Genomic DNA, 18842 nt, shown 5'->3' with positions numbered 1-18842 from the left:
ATTTATGTGTCATAACCGAAAGGATAAAAGAAAGTCAGTTATTTCCACTGATAGCACCGATGTGAAGCACAATGTTATCGCCAGGGAAAAGCAAATCTCATATGTCTGACAAAACAGATTCCACTAGCCTAAAACAATAAATGAATGGAACAATAAAACCCAGTGACGACACGAGGTGTTTACGAATTGGTTAACGTGTGAGTTTATGAATGAGATTGTTCGTGTTTGAAATATTTTGACCAATGGAAAATATGTCACCGAGAGAGGACATGTGGTAAAGGTTTGTTTGGTTTGGTTGTTGTTTAACGCCACACTCAGCAATAGTCCAGCTATATGAGTACATGCTATCCCATTGTAGGACATAACGTCATCAGTGTAGGACATACATAGCAAGTTGTCTCGAATGTAACTAGCTTCAGTCCGGACTATTACAAATATCTACACACACGTACATAGAGGTAGAGGTGAAGGGCTAAAGGGAGACTATGTTCGGTGACGTGCACATGGATCGGGAAGTGTGGTGTGGAGGGTAGGTGGGCTCGAGTAGGCGCGAGTGGGTGGGCAGTTGTGGATGGTAGGTGTTGCAGCCTCGCCTCGTCCTTCGTTTCAATGTGTACCCCAGGGAAAAGGAGCGCTTCGATTAAGTGTGATCGAATTTCATTTGCTTCCCTACACTGCTGAGGATAATATTGAAAACACAAAAAGGGGCCAGTCACAGCGTCTACGCGCCCGCCTCAGGACACACATATATATACATAATTATGAATGTGTTTGACAGAGAATATCTTGCTCCCAAGGAAGTTAATCTAACGGAATATCTGCTGTGTCTTGTCCTCACACTGAAGAAGTAGCCATCCGCCCCTTACTTTCATCACTTGTTCAGCTGATTTTCGTAAAATTCCAGACATATTTACCGTATGTATCGAATATTTTCGTGATTTCACTATTAACACGTTTAACAGCGCTGAAATGTAAATCATATAATTATAGTGACAGGTTCAGTAGTAACTCTCCTATGACTTGGGTGCCGTAGTACAAAATGATCTTAACGCTAAGGTGATCGTAGCTACCACACTTTAACACAGACTTACTAAGATAGCAAGTCATAAGTCTGTGTTGAAGAATGGGAGTGACAATCGTAGCACTTAGATAGCTAATCGTAAATCTGTGTTGAAGTATGGGAGTGACAATCGTATGAACTAAGATAGCTAGTCATAAATCTGTGTTGAAGTATGGGAGTGAAAATCGTAGCACTAAGGTAGCAAGTCATAAGTCTGTGTTGAAGTATGGGAGTGATGATCGTAGCACTAAGATAGCAAGTCGTAAGTCTGTGTTGAAGTATGGAGTGGCAATCGTAGCACTAAGATAGCAAGTCGTAAGTCTGTGTTGAAGTATGGAGTGACAATCGTTGCACTAAGATAGCTAGTCGTAAGTCTGTGTTGAAGAATGGGAGTGACAATCGTAGCACTAAGATAGTAAGTCGTAAGTCTGTGTTGAAGTATGGGAGTGACAATCGTAGCACTAAGATAGCAAGTCGTAAGTCTGTGTTGAAGAATGGGAGTGACAATCGTAGCACTAAGATAGTAAGTCGTAAGTCTGTGTTGAAGTATGGGAGTGACAATCGTAACACTAAGATAGCTAGTCGTAAAGTCTGTCTGTGTTGAAGTATGGGAGTGACAATCGTAGCACTAAGATAGCAAGTCGTAAGTCTGTGTTGAAGTATGGAGTGACAATCGTAGCACTAAGATAGCAAGTCGTAAGTCTGTGTTGAAGTATGGAGTGACAATCGTAGCACTAAGATAGCTAGTCGTAAGTCTGTGTTGAAGAATGGGAGTGACAATCGTAGCACTTAGATAGCTAATCGTAAATCTGTGTTGAAGTATGGGAGTGACAATCGTATGAACTAAGATAGCTAGTCATAAATCTGTGTTGAAGTATGGGAGTGAAAATCGTAGCACTAAGATAGCAAGTCGTAAGTCTGTGTTGAAGTATGGAGTGACAATCGTAGCACTAAGATAGCAAGTCGTAAGTTTGTGTTGAAGAATGGGAGTGACAATCGTAGCACTAAGATAGCTAGTCGTAAGTCTGTGTTGAAGTATGGGAGTGACAATCGTAGCACTAAGATAGCTAGTCGTAAGTCTGTGGTGAAGTATAGAAGTGACAATCGTAGCACTAAGATAGCAAGTCGTAAGTCTGTGTTGAAGAATGGAGTGACAATCGTAGCACTTAGATAGCAAGTCGTAAGTCTGTGTTGAAGAATGGGAGTGACAATCGTAGCACTAAGATAGTAAGTCGTAAGTCTGTGTTGAAGTATGGGAGTGACAATCGTAGCACTAAGATAGCAAGTCGTAAGTGTGTTGAAGAATGGGAGTGACAATCGTAGCACTAAGATAGTAAGTCGTAAGTCTGTGTTGAAGTATGGGAGTGACAATCGTAGCACTAAGATAGCAAGTCGTAAGTCTGTGTTGAAGAATGGGAGTGGCAATCGTAGCACTAAGATAACTAGTCGTCAGTCTGTGTTGAAGAATGGGAGTGACAATCGTAGCACTAAGATAGCTAGTCGTAAGTCTGTGTTGAAGTATGGGAGTGACAATCGTAGCACTAAGATAGCAAGTCGTAAGTCTGTGTTGAAGTATGGGAGTGACAATCGTAGCACTAAAATAGCAAGTCGTAAGTCTGTGTTGAAGTATGGAGTGGCAATCGTAGCACTAAGATAGCAAGTCGTAAGTCTGTGTTGAAGTATGGAGTGACAATCGTAGCACTAAGATAGCTAGTCGTAAGTCTGTGTTGAAGAATGGGAGTGACAATCGTAGCACTAAGATAGTAAGTCGTAAGTCTGTGTTGAAGTATGGGAGTGACAATCGTAGCACTAAGATAGCAAGTCGTAAGTCTGTGTTGAAGAATGGGAGTGACAATCGTAGCACTAAGATAGTAAGTCGTAAGTCTGTGTTGAAGTATGGGAGTGACAATCGTAGCACTAAGATAGCTAGTCGTAAGTCTGTGTTGAAGTATGGGAGTGACAATCGTAGCACTAAGATAGCAAGTCGTAAGTCTGTGTTGAAGTATGGAGTGGCAATCGTAGCACTAAGATAGGAAGTCGTAAGTCTTTGTTGAAGTATGGAGTGACAATCGTAGCACTAAGATAGCTAGTCGTAAGTCTGTGTTGAAGAATGGGAGTGACAATCGTAGCACTAAGATAGCTAGTCGTAAGTCTGTGTTGAAGTATGGGAGTGACAATCGTAGCACTAAGATAGCTAGTCGTAAGTCTGTGTTGAAGAATGGGAGTGACAATCGTAGCACTAAGATAGTAAGTCGTAAGTCTGTGTTGAAGTATGGGAGTGACAATCGTAGCACTAAGATAGCTAGTCGTAAGTCTGTGTTGAAGTATGGGAGTGACAATCGTAGCACTAAGATAGCAAGTCGTAAGTCTGTGTTGAAGTATGGAGTGACAATCGTAGCACTAAGATAGCAAGTCGTAAGTCTGTGTTGAAGTATGGAGTGACAATCGTAGCACTAAGATAGCTAGTCGTAAGTCTGTGTTGAAGAATGGGAGTGACAATCGTAGCACTTAGATAGCTAATCGTAAATCTGTGTTGAAGTATGGGAGTGAAAATCGTAGCACTGAGATAGCAAGTCGTAAGTCTGTGTTGAAGTATGGAGTGACAATCGTAGCACTAAGATAGCTAGTCGTAAGTCTGTGTTGAAGAATGGGAGTGACAATCGTAGCACTAAGATAGCTAGTCGTAAGTCTGTGTTGAAGTATGGGAGTGACAATCGTAGCACTAAGATAGCTAGTCGTAAGTCTGTGTTGAACTATAGAAGTGACAATCGTAGCACCAAGATAGCAAGTCGTAAGTCTGTGTTGAAGAATGGAGTGACAATCGTAGCACTTAGATAGCAAGTCGTAAGTCTGTGTTGAAGAATGGGAGTGACAATCGTAACACTAAGATAGTAAGTCGTAAGTCTGTGTTGAAGTATGGGAGTGACAATCGTAGCACTAAGATAGCAAGTCGTAAGTGTGTTGAAGAATGGGAGTGACAATCGTAGCACTTAGATAGCAAGTCGTAAGTCTGTGTTGAAGAATGGGAGTGACAATCGTAGCACTAAGATAGTAAGTCGTAAGTCTGTGTTGAAGTATGGGAGTGACAATCGTAGCACTAAGATAGCAAGTCGTACGTCTGTGTTGAAGAATGGGAGTGGCAATCGTAACACTAAGATAACTAGTCGTCAGTCTGTGTTGAAGAATGGGAGTGACAATCGTAGCACTAAGATAGCTAGTCGTAAGTCTGTGTTGAAGTATGGGAGTGACAATCGTAGCACTAAGATAGCAAGTCGTAAGTCTGTGTTGAAGTATGGGAGTGACAATCGTAGCACTAAAATAGCAAGTCGTAAGTCTATGTTGAAGTATGGAGTGGCAATCGTAGCACTAAGATAGCAAGTCGTAAGTCTGTGTTGAAGTATGGAGTGACAATCGTAGCACTAAGATAGCTAGTCGTAAGTCTGTGTTGAAGAATGGGAGTGACAATCGTAGCACTAAGATAGCAAGTCGTAAGTCTGTGTTGAAGTATGGGAGTGACAATCGTAGCACTAAGATAGCAAGTCGTAAGTCTGTGTTGAAGAATGGGAGTGACAATCGTAGCACTAAGATAGCAAGTCGTAAGTCTGTGTTGAAGTATGGGAGTGACAATCGTAGCACTAAGATAGCTAGTCGTAAGTCTGTGTTAGAAGTCGTAAGTCTGTGTTGAAGTATGGAGTGATCAAGCACTAAGATAGCAAGTCGTAAGTCTGTGTTGAAGTATGGAGTGACAATCGTAGCACTAAGATAGCAAGTCGTAAGTCTGTGTTGAAGTATGGAGTGACAATCGTAGCACTAAGATAGCTAGTCGTAAGTCTGTGTTGAAGAATGGGAGTGACAATCGTAGCACTAAGATAGCTAGTCGTAAGTCTGTGTTGAAGTATGGGAGTGACAATCGTAGCACTAAGATAGTAAGTCGTAAGTCTGTGTTGAAGTATGGGAGTGACAATCGTAGCACTAAGATAGCAAGTCGTAAGTCTGTGTTGAAGTATGGAGTGACAATCGTAGCACTAAGATAGCAAGTCGTAAGTCTGTGTTGAAGAATGGGAGTGGCAATCGTAGCACTAAGATAGCAAGTCGTAAGTCTGTGTTGAAGTATGGAGTGATCACCATGGCGCTGTGGTCGCCTTGTGGAATGAGAGCTTTGTTGAAACCAGCATTACCACCAAGACTGACGTCCATGTGTCGCTGTGGGAGCTGATATGTTAGCGCTAAGATCGCTTTGTACAACTACACCTTGCTCGACAGTGTGTCGAAGTTCGTTGCCCTTGGTTTGCCTGGTCCATGCACTTACTGATATGATAATGGCCGACTGCCGCCCACCTCAATATACCTTCACTCAAACTTGAAATACAACGTCTCATTGTCAACAATAAAAAAGATCCTTCATAGCGAAATGTTAAACCTTTAAATATATAATACCAATATCGCTGTACGTTTATAGACCTTTATATACTCTCCGAACGAAATATAAAAACGCAGACATTAAACTGGAACATTCTAATGTTCTTATATGATATTGGAAGTTCTTCAGGGCACATTAATTAGAGCTTGTCTTCGCAAAATGAGACTCCAGAACTACAGGGCCCTTTTTATATCTTGAAGCATTCCCGCCAGGCTGGTACTGCAAACATTCACATTAAAAGATACAATTTCCATTTTTCACTATGCATACAAAATCCACACAAAAAACCGCTCTAGACGCAGAACAATAAATAAATCAAAATTAATACGGAATTTGAAGAGGGTGTACATTTACAAATTAATTCACCAAATTTGAATTTCTGTTTCATCTTGGATTTAATCATGTTTTTGCTCGAGGGACGCACGGTGATCTTTGCTATTAATGCTAATAACGAATGTACTCCGTAGTGTTATAGGGTTATCAAAAGGTGAAGATTCTTTGAAAAGAGAGAACGCTTCAAAATAGGTTTAAGAGAGTCATGATAGTTCTATCGCACGGAGGGGGATTGTAAACCCGAATAATCCTTACATCAATATGTTTGTGATAACGACGACATATACATATCTGTAGTACTTGAAGCAATATAACGATATGTCCGATGATCAATTAACGGAGATAGTTGTCTGTGCTGATACTTCTCCAGGGAAACAAGGCCATGCCGCCGAGAAGGAATAATGGCAACAATTACAACATCATCAATGAAGTTTGATCATTCATTTAGAATCAGGGTAAGAATCGAGCGTCAGCTGCAAGCAAGAAATTATGATAAGCAATTATCTTGGTCGCTAGCGCTTTAAATACGATGTCTGCACTTTCTTGTCCGTCAGTTCTGGTTATGGGCTACACTACAGACGCTGCTAAAGTTAGCCGCTCGGAGTCAGCTTGCAGAGACTGGATCCAAAGTACTGAGATCTCTGGGGAATTGGATATTTTGTAAATACCTTTATCCATATTTGGAGACATTTCACACATGGAAGTTCTCTAGAACTTGATTTGATTTCTGTTCCCAATAACAAGCAATCTAATCTCCTGAATTCCCAACTTTAAGACCGATGTTTGTCTGACGGTCCACCTTCACTCTAACAGTGTGACGGTAACCTTACACAATACACGTGGATTCGGAATAGAAGAGCTGGTACATTGTTTTCACCCCATGTTGACACTTTCATTGTTAAATCAGATTTCTTTCTAAACGTTTAGATTTCTGTTGAGAGTGCCTGAGCAGCAATGCGGAGAGCCACTTAGACAAGCAAGTTTAAATCCAATAGAGTCAGCCTCTACGAGGTTACACAGACAAGGAAGTTACAGCTTTGTTGCTAGTTCATGCATCACTCCAGGAAAATGGACATAGTCGTGTTTCACATCTGATGTGTTACTTCCGCATTCAGCGAGCCAGTACGGACGGGCTGATTGGTGTACCAGGAATTGATAATGACCACATAATAGCTTTCTCTTACGGATGGTGACCGATTACACAGTGGAGTCGATAAAACCTTTTTCAACAGTTAACCCGTCAAATATAAAATTAACAATAAACAGCAAAGGGAAGACTCGTCCTACCGCCATACCAAGGCTTGCCCGGTCGTCCCGGCTGGCTTCAGTCCGATATCACCTCAATTCTGAAGAATCCGCATTGAAAGCAAATGTCATATATAAAATTGTATACATAGCATTAACACGGAAAAAATGGACAAAATGTACAAATATTTTGTCAAGCAATAACGATTGGAGATTCTGAAAATTACAATCTAACCGACTATCTTAACCCTGCCAAGGGTCCCATTGATCACGACTGTCGTACATAAAGTGGGATCACTATCTGTGATTGTGCTGGCTAGATGGCATTAAGCTAAGAGATCCACGGTGCAATATATTTATCTGTATTTACGGCTATGTTTATCATCCACTCTTATCAAATCACATGTCCCACGTATACCATGGTGGCGTACAAGCTGAGCAGCCCTCCATAAGGAACCTCACCCACAAACACCGCTGTCATCAATACCTTCATCAAAATATATTATAGAATTCTACCAAGACAGAGAAACTGAAGTTCACAATAACAACCTCATCGTCATGCTAATTAGATAACTGGATAGAGACAGAGCAACTTATATTCACAATAACAACCTCATCGTCATTCTAATTAGATAACAGGATAGAGACAGAGCAACTTATATTCGCAATAACAACACAATCAGATAATATCATTATCCGAAGCAGCTGCAGTATGTACAAATATGGTCACAAATCTCCCTCTGGGTGACTAATAAACGTGCCGTATACTCAGGTAAGGAACGTGACTATTTTCTACCTTGATCCACCTTAGTCATGTGCTTTTATATCTTTAAGCTATTGCATGGGAACTGTATGTTGTTTTCCTTTGCAATAACTAGGTTTGTGTGGAACGTGTCATACTTAGGTGTAGTTTCAGACATTCAGTACACCTGTTGGTTCTTGATACTTTAGTTCTGTTTAACTGACTGTATTGTATTATGTATTGTGACTATAATGGTATGTATTTTGTGTGAATGCCCACTCGGGTAATGTAATAGTGACAGTGTGTTGTGTTCAAGTATTCAATCATTTGTGAACTGTTGTCTTATGTCGGTTAACATGGAATACGTATGGTAACTAACATAGTGTTCACTTCGTAATGCTTCCCTACCATTTACGTTTCTGGTTATATGCACGTCTATAAATGGTTGTAGCATTCTATAAAGCTTGAGGATATATCATCTGTTGTAGACTAATTATGTCCCTCCGTGGCTGACCGACTGATAAACCCGCCGTTTGTTCTTGTATTGTTTGGTGGGTTGGTTATGTTTAGTGTTACCTTTGAAAAGCGATCTGATTCCCTCTCATTTTAAAGGTAGTTTTAATACTGGCGTTTCAGTGACCAAAATGGTGTAATGAGCAAGATCCTGTTTTGACTTGTGAGCAATGGTTCCGTCGTTTTCCAGGTGAACAAGTCACTTGTTTTCGCAAGCGTTTGTGACAGGTGTAGGATACGCTCACCTTTTAAGGACTGACTGACTGACTGAGTTTGGTTTTACGCCGCTTTTAGCAATATTCCAGCAACATCACGGAGGGGGACACCAGAAATGGGCTTCACACATTGTACCCATGTGGGGATTCGAACCCGGGTCTTCGGCGTGACGAGCCAACGCTTTAACCATTAGGCTACCCCACCGCCCCACCTTTTAAAGAACACCCGGTGTCATCACTGTGATGGTGATTCATAAACACCTGCTAATGATGTGGTCAGATGTACAGTGAACTCTTCGGATTACTGCGAGGGTTTTGTCGCTTTTATTTATTCATATTGTGATATTTCACTGTTATCATATGAGACTTCACGCTTACCTTTAGAAACAAATGATCATTTCAATAGCTTCCGATTGTTGAAACATTATTTGTTAATTTCACATCAGAGGAAAATACAACTTTAACGAATTTAATTTTCATTGACATTTCATTTGGTTATTGTAAGGGCTTTGTCACCTCAATTTGATAGAAGAATATTTAGCTGATCAAGCAGCGTTTTCTTGCCACATCAAACATCGTTACAATGTTAGATGGAAACTGTATTATGCTAATACGTGATATATGCGATACAGATACATGCAGAGAACATTCTTTTTCAATACGTATTATCTAAACATGTTCAGTGTTAGTGATGCAATCACTAAATATCCCCCGCCTGTGTAGCGCTTAACAAACACCTGCATCTACACGTTACAGAGACAGGGGATTTGGGTAGTCCAAGCATCGCTGTCAACTTGGTGATACATTGTATGTATACCTAAAAGGTTATCATACCAAATGTTAACGTTAAATATTAAAACGTCAACGCTGGAAAGAGTCTCGATTATCCGTCGAACAGATTCTGTCGGTCGTTAAAGGCAGAATGATAGTTAAACGTAATCGAATGGATCACTGAAAATCAGGGGAAAAAACACGAGGTGTTTGCAAAAATGGGTAAATGTGTGATTACCTAAATATGTAATCGATAGACATGTCAAATATGTTTAATTCACACATTCAACACATAACATCTTGTTGTGAAGTAAAATGTGCAAGTGTCGGGGTTGCAGCGGCGTGCTATATTTAGATTTTGGCAGATTTAGACAGACTGTTATAGAATGATCTGGAACGGGCTAGAACTTCCAGAACCATCTGCCTTTGAGTTATAAGTGAGAAGTTATCATGCCACATTACATCTCAAGTCACAATTATCCAGCCTTTCTTCCAAATTGGGTTATTGTTTCTTAGAGGTGAATATAACCAGCATTGTATATTATTACCTCAAACTTTGTACTGCCAATCTAGTTTCTACTGCAAGAGTGATACAGTTTAGAGATTTTGTGTTTGTGAACTTTCTTAGTTTTAGAATACATTTGTTAATTGCACCACATTTTTGTTGTTTTCACATCTAGTTCTTTCACGGACTGATTCCCGGTTAGCCTTTAGTTTCAACCTGGGAATCAACAGTGAGTGAGTGAGTGATTTTACGCCGCTTTTAGCAATATTCCAGCAATATCACGGCGGGGGGACACCAGAAATGGGCTTCACACATTGTACTCATGTGGGGAATCAAAAGCGGGTCTTCGGCTACCTCATCAACACGTAACAATATATACATACCTGCAAATATTGACCGAAAAGTCAAACATTTTTTGACCTCATAAAGGTCCAACTTTGATTACCATCCCAAAGGAAACGTTAATATCAGGAAAGAAATGACATTCTAAAGATACTTAGGAATACAGATAACTGGCATGGTCCATGTGCGGAAATATTCCAGAGATTTGTACTGTAGCGCGTAGGTGGACACCAGTTTATTTACAGTATCCATTTAGAGACTAGGACGCTGGCTGTCGCAGAGCAACCAGACGGCTACCCCACAGTCCAGGTGTCTGTAGGGAAAACAGCGCACATAGTACTTCAATCATTTCATAACGCAGTTATCATATTGTTCATACCATTCTGAATGACTAATGATTTCAACATCGGTTAGAAGTGAGTGGGTCAGTTTCGTTTGATGCCAGTTTAGGATGTATTATAGTCGTTTCATGCCGCGACATCTTACGTGGAAGGTCAACGGGGAATAAAGTCCATGTTGGCTGCAACACCTGGACGGTAAGAGATTCAGGGCAATAGCTTCACTACAATAGCTTTAACTGTACAACACCTTCACTACAACAGCTTCAACATGTACACCAATGACTCCACTACAACAGCTTCAACATGTACACCAATGACTTCGCTACAACAGCTTCAACATGTACACCAATGACTTCGCTACAACAGTTCAACATGTACACCAATGCTTCGCTACAACAGCTTCAACATGTACACCAATGACTCCGCTACAACAGCTTCAACATGTACACCAATGACTCCACTACAACAGCTTCAACATGTACACCAATGACTCCACTACAACAGCTTCAACATGTACACCAATGGCTTCGCTACAACAGCTTCAACATGTACACCAATGACTCCACTACAACAGCTTCAACATGTACACCAATGACTCCACTACAACAGCTTCAACATGTACACCACTTGCTACAACAGCTTCAACATGTACACCAATGACTCCACTACAACAGCTTCAACATGTACACCAATGACTTCGCTACAACAGCTTCAACATGTACACCAATGACTTCGCTACAACAGCTTCAACATGTACACCAATGGCTTCGCTACAACAGCTTCAACATGTACACCAATGACTTCACTACAACAGCTTCAACATGTACACCAATGGCTTCACTACAACAGCTTCAACATGTACACCAATGACTCCACTACAACAGCTTCAACATGTACACCAATGACTCCACTACAACAGCTTCAACATGTACACCAATGGCTTCGCTACAACAGCTTCAACATGTACACCAATGACTCCACTACAACTTCAACATGTACACCAATGACTCCACTACAACAGCTTCAACATGTACACCAAATGCTACAACACTACAACAGCTTCAACATGTACACCAATGACTCCACTACAACAGCTTCAACATGTACACCAATGACTTCGCTACAACAGCTTCAACATGTACACCAATGACTTCGCTACAACAGCTTCAACATGTACACCAATGACTTCGCTACAACAGCTTCAACATGTACACCAATGACTCCACTACAACAGCTTCAACATGTACACCAATGACTTCGCTACAACAGCTTCAACATGTACACCAATGACTCCACTACAACAGCTTCAACATGTACACCAATGGCTTCACTACAACAGCTTCAACATGACTCCACTTCGCTACAACAGCTTCATGTACACCAATGACTACACCAATGGCTTCGCTACAACAGCTTCAACATGTACACCAATGGCTCCGCTACAACAGCTTGAACATGTACACCAATGACTTCGCTACAACAGCTTCAACATGTACACCAATCCTAACATTTGAAATAGTAAAGAGATTTACTTTTCTTTTAGTAATCACGTGCATGACTAGTATTGGAATTATGACGCTGTACAAATATACTCTCTATAATACCACATACACTTCCTTAAATGCGGGAAAATATAAATTTGAATGATATTTATAAGAAAATGGACATTATATGAAAATGTACGTACGTGCATGTGTCTGTGTTTATGTGAGTTTGTGTTTTTTATTTATGTTTGTTGTCATTTTTGTGTGCACAGGAGAAAACAGATTACCACAGTTTTCATTTGCAGTTCCTGTCAGAGTTATAGGAGATGACACTTCCTCCTGGAATTACCGATATTATAGCACCTACTGTGGAAACCGACAACAACGATGATAATTACCTCTGATTAACCTGCTCAAATGTACGTCAGGCTCAATCCAGCCCTCTCTGTATTGGGAATATAACATTGGAAGTTACAGACGTGTGTCGGTGTGAACAAAACCAATTATTGACATGGTTTGGTGGTTAATTACAACCTTCACCTGTAATTTATCACTAGTTGCCACATTAAGGTGACTTGTTAGGTCATATTGTATATTACAGTTCTGTTTCTGTACACGATGTGTATGGGTCGGATGTACTCTTCACTGTTTCAGAACGAGTAGTCAAAGAATACATTATATTTGTCATACTGAAATTGTTGCTGTTGATCTATAGCGAGTTTTATTCATGTATTTTATTTGAGGACAGGTGTATGTTTTACCAGCGACCAAGCCGTAATTAAAAATCCACTTTTGTTGAACAATATTCAGATTACCAACCTACCTCCCCTATCTCCTACCGTGGCCAAGCGCTGATAGATATACTGGTACCAGCATGGGCAGGTTGGACAATGATTACTACATTGTAAAAATCAACTGTTCAGAGCCAGGAGACTGATCAATATGGAATTAGAATAGGGTCAAAAGTATTTTGACATTACATTTTATATCATGACTGGTTTTCAGTGATCCATATAATCTCCCCACCAATCTTTCCAGTTACACGAAAAGGGAGTGACTTCTAAGGATGGTCAAGACTTGATATACGTTTAATGTTGATGTCAATACAAACGCAAAGTAAACTGTCTTTATTGTGTAAATGGCTCATTAAATGTAAATCATTATGTTACTGGGAATTGAAACCTCTACGATCTAGATACCGTGACAACAGCACTTTATGCCGATCGTAAGACCGACTTCAAGGGTTTGCTTTTTTGCAACTGTTCATTATTGTCTACCTTGCAGTTTTTAAAATCAAATCTCTATTTCAAACATTTCAATTATCTATTTAATTGTCTATTTAATCAATTACAAATACAAAATACAAAACAGTTGACGCCAGAGAACCAGTCTCGATCATCCGTCAAACCAGACATAACAGCCAAATCACTGACGATCAGTAAGGACTCCAGGTGTCGGCAATCAAGGTAAGCTTGGTCCCCAGTACTGGCAGCAGCCTACACTAACAATCTGTATGAAACATAAGTGCTTGCTTGTTGGCAGTAGGACGGCGGTTAAAGTTCTAACTAAGCAATCAGGTGAAGGACCAGAAAGTACAGTGACACGATGAGGAATGTACTGATTTTGTAAGTAAAAACAACATATTAATTATGAGTTACATATGTACGGGAATTAGCAAGTAGTTATCAAGTATACCAAAACGTTATACCCAATTCACTGACAGGCTCGCTAATCAGAATCACTGTCTCACCCGATTCTATTCAAGCACGTGCCAACCGATCAATTCCTCCGCCACTGAGGTGAATCTCCCACCCGATTGGTTTCCAGCAATGGCAGGAAGTGCGGAGGCCGACAAGCATGGGCTAAGCCTGACAACAAGCAAGCGTGGGCAGAAGCGGTAATGACAACCTACTGTAAGCAGAATCGTCAGTCCCCATGTGAATTTGAGACATGCTGACCGTGTTCTACCTTGAGGGGAAACTATATATGGCTATGCAATGTAGATCTTTATAGCAGCTAGCTGTTGATACCACTGCACAACAAGTTGAAACGTTTGACAAGTGTGCCGGTGCCGCTTGGGCGAGAGGGCTCATTCCCAGAAGACCATAGGACTTTCCAAATGATCACGCACGGTTTATTAGTTGTGTTCACTGTACATCTGACTGTATTCTTACCTATCTACCATTTTGCCTCGCTTCCGCAGACAACCAATGACATAAAAGAACATTACTTTGAGAAAAGGCAATCACTAGGTAAGTTGGCACCTGTCTGTTTTCATATTGATTGTTGTTTCCTTTCGTTGCCGACAGTTGTAACGAAAACTGCGAGGTAACCACTGACTGCCATTGTACAAAGCCGACGTAAGCTTGTATTTGCTTAATTCCTTTTGATAAATTCTTTTATATTGATATAACAATGATACATACAATTCACCAAATGATAACCCAAGATTAGAAACGAGTCACTTATTAATATCAGAAATAGAATGTATCGACATGTAGCTATGGGGAAAATACCCATAATCGTTTTACGTTGATGTACATGTTTCTTGTGGAAATTCTTGCTACCGGTGTCTCAGATACGAAGATAACATTATAACAACTGTTTCTTCACCAATAATACATACACATCCTTGTGTAAAACACCAATCATATCCGTTGATATAAAGTTACAATGCTATAGAGTTCAGAACCCTAACATACATGTTTGAGCATTTTACATAACATTTCAACTTAATATATAGAACGCATTAACTGTGAACATAATAGAATAATATGTTTGAGTTCCAAAGTACCCACGTTCTAACAGAATAACCGTTAAGCGAACAGATCGATAAAATCGCAACCGTAGTAGTACTGAATGGACCTGTTTGTCATCTACGTTTGTACACATATCAATAGTTAAGTCATGAATACAAGGGTCGGTGTGGTAGCCAAGTGGTGAAAGCGTTCGCTCGTCACGCCAAAGAGCCGGGTTCGATTCCATACATGGGTACAATGTGTGAAGCCCGTTTCTGGTGTCCCCCGCCGTGATATTGCTGGAATATTGCTAAAAGCGGCGTAAATCCATACTCACGCAATCATGACTTCATAATACATAGGAATATTTAGGCTGCGTGTTTTTATTGTGGGGATAGTGTATGGATGATTTCTGTATTGTTCTGTACAGGAAAGATTGATATGTTTTGTGCCGTCCTCTTTCTACATGGTGCTGACTCCTCTGTTACCCCACTGTATTTAACGAACATGCTAAAAGCCATTCCAATGCTACTTCTCTGAAATAACTGATGCTGCTGTTTGAAGACTGATGTTTCCCCTGCAACGTATAGAATTAGAGAAAAGTTTCAGAAAAGATGATTACAAGACAGTATTTAGGCTACAGTAGTGTAGCCCTTGAGCACCTCTCAACGTCTTGGTTTCATCTTTAGTAAAACATGTAACTTTGGGAACACCAGGAACACAGGGTTCAAAGAGGGATGAAAGCTATGAAATATGTATCATGAAAACGGTTTTGTGATTTGCTCATTGGGTGTCTCTTTATTATTTCAGTTGTACCATTCTCACGAAATGGTTCACAAGTATGGGTTAGCAAAAAACATGTATAATTGAAAGTGTTCATACTACATTGCTCAGACAAAAGAAGCCCTTTTATAGGTTGTAAGGCGAAACAGGTAGGATACTGTTATATGTATCCTGGTGAATATTGGCATGAGAATTGGTGTAAAGCAACCCAGGCTTGTTGGGCAGGAACTAATAGAAAAATAATCGAATCTAAGACCAGACAATTCAGTGATTGACGCCATGAGCGTCGATGTTCGTAATTGGGATACAATGACATCAGACAACCATGTCAGCGAGCCTAACCACCCGATAACACTCCCTGATGCCAACAGATGTTCTGCAATACTACTACACAAACTATGCGTCTTGTCAGTTAAAACTGGTTCATGCTGTTGTACCTATTATGACCTATATTACCATGGTAATATTTACTATGGTAGAAATAATAATCATAAGGTCACTTATATAAGCCACGCCGGCATGCCCTAAGCACATGAATTTAGCATAATGGACTCAAGCTGCCTGTGAGGCACTAGGAGGTTTATAGTCGTATGACTTATCCCACCGGGTACCCATTTTCTGCTGGGTGGATATAGGATTTGTTCAATTTTGAACTAATATAGTTGCCTAAGATGAGATCACACGTGTGTCACGTGTACCTCATTGTTAGGCAGAAGTCATAGAAACTATGAGGAGTTAAGCTGCCAAAGACGGTCACCCATCCAAGGACTCTCCGTTGCTTAACTTCAACTTATTTATGACCCGGATCTGATTTCTCGAAGTATACTTAAGTTTTTATTCAAATTTCAAACTGAGTTTGAAAATTTGAAACTGATGAATTTCTAACTCAACTTCTAAACAAAAAGCCAAAACAACTCAAGTAACCTATCGACTAAACTTAAATTGTCTACTATGTTTGAGTTAAATATCGATTTCAATTTATTTCGGGAAATGCATTTGCTTGCGTTTTCTCAAATTTGTGTAAAAACGTTAACTTAAGTTAAAGCTTTCGAGAAAACCTGAACCCTATCCACAAGACCCTACAGCACCACTAAATATCCTTGTATGAGTGAGTTAATTTTAACGAGAATGCGTACCAGCTCATTGTGGGAAGAATGCCCGACAGGATGCAGGTCTCAGAGGTTCCCCACTGTGGTGGAACCAACGAGCACGGCTAGGATGCCACTTAGTTGGCCACTCATGTGGGACCCCTGAGCCACGCGTGTGAGGCCCGTTTGACACGCGTTGCACACGGGTGTGGTCACTTGTGTGCAATCCGTGACACACGCATTTCGGAGGGAACAAACTTGTGACCAAAAGAGGACCCATGTTCACCTAAAATTGGTCGTAACAGATCCGATGAAGTCTTTTTAGATGTGATCTTGCAGCAAAATAAGAGTGATGTGATCAATCAGACCCTTCTTATATATATGGCCATTGTGACGTCATGGGCACAGTTAACAGTTACTGTTCATTAGTTTTACCTGATGATGGGGTCGGAACAGGCCCCGAAACGTTGTATCAAAGAATAAAAAGGAGGTGAAATCCAGAACATTCTTTATGTTCATCAAAAAGGATCTTCTAAAATGCCAATCAAGCATCTAATGTCCTTTGGTTGTCCGCATTCCCTGGTCATCAGTATATTGCTTTATGGAGCAATTAGTGGTACCACCCCTCATCCCCTTCTAATAACAAGTGAAACTAACCGAAACTAGAAAATACATCTCCCGGACTGATCATCAGGGAATCAAATGTCAAAAGGTCGATTGGAGAAATTGCTAGCTGCTTCTACTACGGCCTCCCATGGATGGTAATGCCAGGCTCTGGAAACAGTTGTGGTCTGTACCCGGCGACTGTTAACCCTGAGGCCTTGATGGATCCGTGATTACGATCATACAATGTATGAGAAAATAACTGGGTCGTTTGTCTGTTACATCTCACCTGATTGTCTGAAAAGTGTTATCAAAACGTCCAAATTTAATACAGCACCAGGGCCTGATGGCATTCGAAACCGGTACTGGAAACTGTTCCCCTGTGTCCAAACACCATCACTTTTCTGTTTCATTTCTCTCGCGGACACAGGCGATGTTCCTCCATTGTTCTGCAAAAGTCGTGCAATACTCCTTTCCCAAAAATGGACTTGACTGATCTCCAAAACTTCCGCCCTATCACATGTTTGAATACACAATAAAACATATTCACAGTGTGAAATTATTTTGAGACAAGCGGAATTAATATCATGTGGATTCTCAAAAACTCAAAGCATTTGCTTACATTTTTAGCGTTTCGTTCTGTCAAAAAACTGTAAACCACTATCCCACATAACAGACTTAAGGGGACTTACATATCTATCTTCAGAGGTTCAGGACAATTTGTCATAAATGAAAGAAAATATCATTTGAAGTTTACCGAGAAAACAATGTGTGAAATGCTGGACTTTCTCACTGATAACATCTTTGTGAAATTTTGGGGTAAAACATTTCGCCAAGACGTAGGCATCCTCATGGGCACCAACTGTGTTCCCCTACTTGCTGATCTGTTTCTTTATGCACATGAATAAGAATTTCTGCTTGGGTTGGTAAAATTAAAGCAAGGTAATTTGGCCAAGAAGTTGAACTTAAGCTTCCGATACATAGATTATTTAAAATCGTTCAATAACCATCAAATAGCCACCTGAACTTGAAATTAAGTGAGACCGCCTCAACTGTTGCACATTTAGATCTATGCATTAAGATTCAGAGTGACAAAAACCTTTCCACAAGGCTGTATGACAAAAGGGGTGATTTTACTTTCCAATAGTCAACTTCTCTTTCATGTCGAGCAATGTTCCAACAGCTCCAGCCTTTGGTGTTTGATGCTTTCACAACTCTTGAGGTACAGTCGAGCATGCTCTTGTTATCAGCATTTCAAGGAACGTCATGCCAATCTTGCTCAGAAGTTGTTTGATCAAGGTTACAACATTCAAGGCCTAAGTAAAGCTTTCAAGAAGTTTTATGGTAGACATGTGTCAGAGGAATTTTCCAAATTTGATGCATCAGTGACAAGAATAATGTTCGATGCAATTCCTCATTTTGACTTATACCAATTATTTTAGGTGAACAAATGACTAGACCTGGCATATGTTATAACATGTGACACCGGTGGAGCAGGATACGCTTACCTTTTCGCGAACACCAGGTATCATCACTATTTCATAGTGATTCATAAACACATGCTCTGTCATCGTATCGCATGGTGGCAATCACTGGATTGTCTGGTTCAGACCCGATTTGTTTACAAACATAATCATAGAGCTGTAATACTGCTGAATC

At 40.4% G+C, this 18842-nt stretch overlaps 1 protein-coding gene across 1 annotated transcript in view; it reads left to right on the top strand.

Annotated features, from left to right (window-relative positions):
- The first annotated feature begins 13897 nt into the window (after nt 1–13897).
- LOC124279794 overlaps nt 13898–18842 on the top strand; it is a 35114-nt gene continuing 30169 nt past the window's right edge. The window contains exon 1 of the mRNA XM_046715672.1: nt 13898–14223. Within this exon, the coding sequence (XP_046571628.1) occupies nt 14091–14223 (133 nt within the window). The 5' untranslated portion in view covers nt 13898–14090. The remainder of the gene's footprint in view (nt 14224–18842) is intronic.

This window comes from Haliotis rubra, unplaced genomic scaffold (assembly GCF_003918875.1).
Source record: "Haliotis rubra isolate DU_JTF1 unplaced genomic scaffold, ASM391887v1 Scf257, whole genome shotgun sequence".
In the NCBI taxonomy this organism is placed as follows: Eukaryota; Metazoa; Mollusca; class Gastropoda; order Lepetellida; family Haliotidae; genus Haliotis; species Haliotis rubra.
This window is presented reverse-complemented; position numbering and strand designations above follow the sequence as displayed.